Raw genomic sequence first — 7,343 nt, forward strand, 5'->3', positions numbered from 1 at the left:
TTCCCGCATGAAGGATGGAATTTTGGGGACTATGAGTGGAAGAGAGAATTAGCCAAACTGGAAGAAGAAGGAAAACTTTATTGGAAGAGATGAGAAGGCCCTAGCCACCATTGCATAAGGGCTGCGATATAGTTTCATCCGCCATCATACTATTACATTGGAAGAAAATTCAAAAGAGACATGCGATTTATCAAAAGAGGAACATGAAAATTTAATTTTTTGGATTAGATATAAAAGAAAGTGAGTCAATTTAAGCTCTTCAAGCTCACTTAAACAAAATGAAAAGTGTCATGTAACAACGTGCATTGTTGGAGGAGGAGGAGGCCAGAGCAACCCTTCTCAAGAGGCTAACCTTGGAGGCATTTAGCCCGTTTGTGGCTACCTTGAAAATCCTACTTGACCATGTTTTCATTGGTATTGAAGCAGTCTTCATAGAACAGGAGAGAATACTCAAAGCCAAAGTAGGTGGACCTTCATCGTATATGAGGAGATTGCATTCTTTACCAAAAAATCAAGAGCCAAATTAAAATGCAACTTTTGTGGAAAACTAGACCCTATGGACAAAGATTTTTGATAGAAAAATAAGGCTCAAACCAACATGCAAGCAAACATATTGACCAAAGAATAAGGCTCAAACCAGCATGCAAGCAAACATATTGACCAAAGAATAAGGCTCAAACCAACATGCAAGCAAACATATTGACCAAAGAAGTTAAAGAATAAAAGGAAGGGGCTTTCTAAGATGGAGGCTAATCATTAGAATATCCCTTCTAAATGATGGAAGAGGGCACCTCTCCTACCAAATGTGTGTGTTGTATACCTACCCTTGTGTAAAACTTCAATAAATACAACATTATAGCCCAAGAGGCACCTATGATAGCCCAAGAGGCACCTATGATAACCCACTCTAGAAAATGACTAACAATGTAGATCTAGTGTATGTGTGGTAGCAGGATTTCATCATGTGAGGGGAAGTCTTGAAAATAGCAAGTGATGTTGGATGAATGTTTGGAGAAAAGCGGAGTGTTTTGTGACGGCATATGTGGAGAGATGGCCCAACCTACAAATAAACTAGCTTTGTATGTTTTCCCTCCACATTTTGGTGATGGGAAATTGGATGGGACAAATTAGACTCTCTAGAAGTTTAGTATTAGGTCTATTCTTGATTCATATGAGTTGTGCTGGGAAACTACAACATGGGTTGATGCAAAGATCTATGTTCTACGGTGGTGCACTCTTGGATGTCACCAAACATTAGACTTCATACTTGGGGGGCAACACTCTAATACACCTGCAAGGAATTGGTGATCACTACTCTTAGTGATCCCCATCATCAATCTTGCGAATTCTCTATCCACAATATGAATTGCTCTACTGCTTCTCTTTTAGAATGCTTTTGTGCTACAAGATGATTCTCAAGGTTTTGAATACTTATCTCATTTCTTGTCTCATATTAGAACTTTCCATGCTTCAGAGTTGTGATAGTATGCTAAATCATGATTATCACCAAATTAGACACAAAATCAAACAATAGCACATAGCATATCTACACTCCATTGTCTCCATGCCAAAGTGAGAGCAAGATCTCGTAGTATGGTTTGTAGTGGATATCTATACTTTTAAGAACTTTGGCACAATACTGGGGTAGAGGAGGAGATGAATTTCAAATCGAGATATGGTAGTGATGCTACATTCTCTGAAAATGCAAAGAAATGCAAGGATAAGTGCCCAGGTAATTAACCCCAATTCTTATGAGAAGAAGAAATCAAAAGAAAATTGTTTCTATTGCAAAACAAGTCTAGTCATGTGGTCCAATAATGTAGAATGAAGGAAGTAGATGATAAGAATGGTACTTTGAAGCCTTCGAAGGAGTCTAGGAATAGTGTTGAAGCCTTTCTGGGCAGTAGAAGAAATCTGTACAAGTTGGTACTTTGAAGCCTTGGAAGGAGTCTAGGAATTTAGTGTTGAAGTGACAGTGAAGTTGTAAATTATGGCAATAGAAGAAATATGTGAAAAGGATTTGATGCCTTGGAAGGAGTCTAGGAATAGTGTTGAAGCCTTTCTGGGCAATAGAAGAAATCTGTACAAGCTGGTACTTTGAAGCCTTGGAAGGAGTCTAGGAATTTAGTGTTGAAGTGACAGTGAAGTTGTAAATTATGGCAATAGAAGAAATATGTGAAAAGGATAAATATTCATCATCATCTAATGGTTTGCGTATCATCCACATTAGAGAATCTCGACATATGACTAGTCAAAAGGGTTGGTATACCTCCCTCAAACCTATGGGGGATTCCATCATGATAGTAGTCAGGAATGATGCCAAATGCACAACCATGGGTTAAGGTGCCATGTCTTTTGTTTCTAGCAACAATGATGCTAAGAAATTTTCTATGTTTTAGATGTCAAGAGGGATCTATTGTCAATTGTGAGTGGCCATTGTTGACCATGACATTAAGATTATCATGGATGGAGAGGTGGCACATGTCCATTGCCCAGAAAACAAAGAATTGTGCATACATTTTTACAATGCTCACAAAGCACATTGAGATACAATATCATTATGTACTAAGATTATTATAAATGGGTAGGTGGCGCCTGTCTATTGCTCGATAACAAAGAATTGTGTAGATATTTTTACAAAGGCTGTAGGGAGAGATTAGCTACATTAAATCTAAGAGGTAGTTCACCTATATGGGTGGACACTGAGGGGAGGTATTGGAAAAGAATATACTTAATGATCCACCCTCATGTTCATTCTATAGGTGACTGATCCTCTCTATCATGTAAGGCCTCCTTTATGAGGAGTAGCCATTGTGATGAGTGATGAGTGACAGCAACTATGGCCAAACGGTTGGGAGTTGGCTTAAGTAGACTTGGCACTCTACCGACAAGGATGCATGCATGTGTGGGCCATGTGACCGCACTAGTGAGTGTTGGATATTAAACCGATGACACACTATTATTGAGTTGTTGTGGGGCTTGTTTGAGGGTCCAAACAATATCATGTGGCTATGGGAGATACACAAAGTCCATATAGGACTTTGTTATAGTCTAGTATAGTCCTAGTGGGATGATATGGTAGGTTGGTCATTTTGGACCAAGTTGTGGATCAACTAACATGGTTGATCTCAGTCCATGATGACCCTTGGTACTATTCATAGACTAGTTTGGCATCCTTAGTTCATCATTGAGATCATTGCATTGAAGTACTGTTGTAAGCAACACATCATCCACCATTGAGAGTCTGTCTCTACAAACCCCATCAAAGCTCCTTATTCGGGGTATAGGGATGGGCAAACAACCATCTATTTGTAATCACATTTGGAAGTAGTAATGATGTTTACTCTCCACTTCTTTTTACAATTGAGTGCTTTGTATTGTGTTGATCCCACTTCTATTATTGTATATTCTTACAGTTTTTGGGTTACAATTAGTGCTAAAGGTGATGTACTAAGCCTATATAAGGGCCTCTATCTAATAGAATCATCTATGAGTTTTTGTCAAATCTCTTGTCATTATGCCATTGTTTTGTTATTTGCCTTTACCATATTTTTTTGCATTTATTATTATGTCAAAATATTGGTCCTAATCCATTTCTACACACCCTAATCCTCTCTAGGCATAAATTAAACTTATCTATCTATCTATAAATATCTACCTATCTATCTATCTCAGTCTATCTTTAAGTAGATAGAGTAGATAGATAATATCTATAGATATATTATCTATCTATAGATAATATATATATATATACATACATACATACATACACATACATACATACATACATACATACATAAATATATATATATATATAGAGAGAGAGAGAGAGAGAGAGATAGAGAGAGGCAGAAGTTTTAAGTGTGAAATACTTGAGTAAACCATAATATTTACCTTTCCAAATTGGTCGAGAGCGAAGATGTAAATCACCACACCAAGGTGAGCCTCGTTGAAAATCACTTTGTGCTTCATCATCATGGAGGTCTTGCCCTTGGTAAGTAGACGATGAACTTTCAGTGGTATTGCTTTTGAGTTGAACAAAGGCTAAATAATATCTAGAACGCTTGAGATGGATCCACCAAATGATAATCACAATACCACCAAATATGAAGGTTCCTAAGATCATGCAGGCTAAAACTAAGTGTGCACGACTATAATTTGGAAACTTATGCATGTATGATTTTACAACAAAAACATTAGCTAATCCAGAGAGCACAAAATAGCCAATCATGGATGCAATACTTGTGTATGCTACCCACATTGTGTTTCCCATTGTGCTAATACTAGATATTCCTTGAGGCTTGGCACTATTAGTAGGAGAGGGAAATTTTAATGTTGAGCCATGACTTGACCCCCCAAACTTAGCTAGGTCTAGTGATTTGTTTTCACCTAAAGTTATATGACTAGCAAGCACCTTTGTGTAATCTTCTATAGTCTTAGAGGTGATATATGCATGAACTTGTATATTCAACCCTAACTTATCATAGTCAGGAAGTATTTGATTGGGGTCTACCTCATTTAGAATACAAAGCTCTTGTGGCTTTCTTACACAATGGTAGACTTTGATAGATGTGGGAAGATGTGGGGACTTATGTTGCATCATTTTGTGCCTATGTAAAATGTCTCGAAGTATGGCTAAAAGGGGAGTCACCCCTATGCCCCCACCCACTAGAACTAATGTTTGATACCTGAAAGAAGAGGCAAAACCACACAAAATTGTTAGAGTTCATTACTTATTCTTTCATGAAGAGTGAAATAGAAAAAGCACAATAAATAGTTAGACTAAAACCTAGAATGAATGCATATGTGTGGATATGTGTTTTATGTATGTGAATGTGCGAGTGTGCATCAACACATGCATGCCTACATGTACACGTGTATGTGTGCGTATGTGTATGTGTGTGCATGCATGCTTGTGTATGTACACATGCATGCTTTGTGCATGTGTGTGTGTGTGTGTGTGTGTGTGTGAGAGAGAGAGAGAGAGAGAGAGAGAGAGAGAGAGAGAGAGAGAGAGAGAGAGATACTTCAAGTAAAAATCTGACTCATCTCCATAAGGCCCCTCAACTTTAGTCTGTAATGAGAAAGGGCTAGCTTGAGTAGAATCTTTCAATTGGTCACGTAACGTGTGTGTCCATCCGCCTATGGGCTTTATCACAATCGATAACTCTTGGCTTTCCTCGATTGGAGTGGAGGTTGCACTAAAGAAATGCCATTGTATCCTTGAGAGGCTTGGAATTTGGATGCACCAGCTACTCAGGGAATGATACACCAAGCCTAGTAGTGGAAAAAGAATCCCACCAGTTAGTACATGAGCCTCCTCTCGTTACAATTTCTACATATATTCACTAGGAGAGGATGTAAAGAGTTCCATGTAGTGTCTTTATTATGAAGACCAAAAAAAGGGACGATGTTAGCGATTGGAGCACCTTCATTGTCTTTTTTTGCAAGCTTGAGCTCTACTGCACCCGATTCCAGAACCTTTGCCGAGAGTACATCAACAACCCGCCTCGATTGGAGCATGCGGAGAAAGCGATCCACCAAGAAAAGTAGGGCGGGTATCACGAAAAAATGGTAGTTCCATATGGCATGGTAGAGCCAGAAGAGGTAAAAAATGATATAAAGATGATGCACCGCAAAGAAGAACTCGTACCACCTTCGCCGGAAATATGATAACGAGGTAACCCACATGACTAATCCCACCACCCATGCGATCAGACCAGCAATCACTGCGCAATTCTCTCCCTCAGTGCTCCATCCGATGATCTACAAATATTAATCTTCAAACGATTAGTCCTTTTTCTTTTTAATCTGAAATCATGTCATAAATGATATCATATGCGCAGTGTCTGTGTATACCAAATAGGCTCGGTCATTGGCAAAGAAATACGTGATGTAGGCAATGCTGTGTAGGGTGAGGAAAATCATCATCAATACAGCTAACCAGATGTGGTACTTGACAGCTTGTTCAAAAGGGACGCCTATGAGCCGTAAAAAGGGAGACCCCCTTGAGACAGGGATCCACAAAAACGCGAAGGGAATGATGGCTACTGTGCCGAAAGAGAAGGCTGCATAGTTAACCTTCTTCCACGCCCTGTGGACACAAGCATAAGGGAGCTTGAGCCTGGCCTCCACTATAGGCCTACATGTACTTTTGTATAGGAACATTTATCTGACCTGAAGCCTTTAGAGTTCATCTTGTACATCGTGTCGATGCCGTGAAAGTCCAAGTAAGCCGCCCTGCCAAAGTGGTAGAAGACGACGAACAGGACGGCAAGAATGAGGAGGGCCTCCGCCGCCGTCAAAACCCCGAGTGGGCTGCGCGTCCACAAGGGGTATGTGCTAAACCGAGGTCGAAGCTTCTTCTGATGAGTAACTACGCCGGCCGCTGCTGGTTTCTCTGTTGAGCTGCAGCCACTGATCAGATCATCAGGCTAAAAAACTCTAGTCCAGCATGCAAAAATGCGAGTAAACACATCGATACAGGCGTACCAGCTGAGAAGTGCCCTCAGCTTAACGACTGCAAAGCTAAGCATGGCCACGACGACGAAGGGTATCGTTTGAAATAGCAAAATAGATCCTGCATACACGAAGCATCGCAGTACTCTCAAATTACAGGTTGACGGCGAGTAGCATTAATGATGCAAATATTCTTGGATAAATAAGTATAATAACTAACAATCATAGGCTAAATGCAAATATCATTAGATATAATACCTTCGCGGCCATCTGTTCGGAAGAACCTAGATTGCGAGCGATCCCCCAATTTGTCCAAGTATTTGTCATCACCTTTGGGTTCCGGGGACACGAACCACCAGCCCACCCACACGAGGCACGCCGCACCGATCACCCACTGCAACGCCTGCTTCGCTCGCAACGCCGCCATCAGGCTGAGCTCTCGATGGGGACAGATAAACAGATCAATGGACTACCTGATAAATGGCCTCAGTTCAGTGACTGCAAAGCTAGAAAGGAAGGAGACCTCTTTCATAAGAAAACTGTGTAAGGCCTCGTTATTGCTCTGCCCTTTGGAATCCAGCATAGGTTAGTAGTACTGTACTGACGTCGCGTACCGGCCTTAAACTTTCCACCACCCTATAGAATATTGAACTCATTGACAAGTTGTACTACCAACACATAAACTCCTAATCAGGTTGCACGAGCCACAGTATTTAGAATATTAAACTTATACGTCCACAAATTCTCCACACTAAATTAATACTTCGTAAAAAACGGCCAAGTATTTGTATGAAGTGTATGCCTAGGCCGCATCGTGCAGACAAATGCATGGATTATAACTAAACCTAGTGCACGTATATGATTGGCTCAAAGTGATAGGGAAG

The 7,343-nt window shown here is 40.2% G+C and overlaps 1 protein-coding gene across 3 annotated transcripts in view; it reads right to left on the reverse strand.

Annotated features, from left to right (window-relative positions):
* Window positions 1-6,958, reverse strand: part of LOC147638577 (ferric reduction oxidase 6-like) — a 10,868-nt gene extending 3,910 nt beyond the window's left edge. Inside the window, exons 1-7 of one of the 3 annotated variants that reach the window (XR_015265920.1) lie at window positions 6,718-6,958; window positions 6,493-6,580; window positions 6,178-6,417; window positions 5,860-6,094; window positions 5,430-5,766; window positions 5,028-5,277; window positions 3,895-3,990 (exon numbers count right to left, since the gene is read on the reverse strand). Coding sequence is in view for 2 of the 3 variants with exons in the window: in XM_086798496.1 (XP_086654622.1) it covers window positions 3,895-4,688; window positions 5,028-5,277; window positions 5,430-5,766; window positions 5,860-6,094; window positions 6,178-6,417; window positions 6,493-6,580; window positions 6,718-6,886 (2,113 nt within the window). In the remaining variant the exon portion in view is untranslated. Of the gene's footprint in view, window positions 1-3,894; window positions 4,689-5,027; window positions 5,278-5,429; window positions 5,767-5,859; window positions 6,095-6,177; window positions 6,418-6,492; window positions 6,581-6,717 lie in introns of all 3 variants that reach the window. The other 2 variants (XM_086798496.1, XM_086798497.1) reach the window with 2 other exon arrangements.
* Window positions 6,959-7,343: the final 385 nt, after the last annotated feature.

The sequence above is a fragment of the Cibotium barometz genome, chromosome 5 (genome assembly GCF_041138505.1).
Source record: "Cibotium barometz isolate CiBa-2024 chromosome 5, ASM4113850v1, whole genome shotgun sequence".
Classification (NCBI taxonomy): Eukaryota; Viridiplantae; Streptophyta; class Polypodiopsida; order Cyatheales; family Cibotiaceae; genus Cibotium; species Cibotium barometz.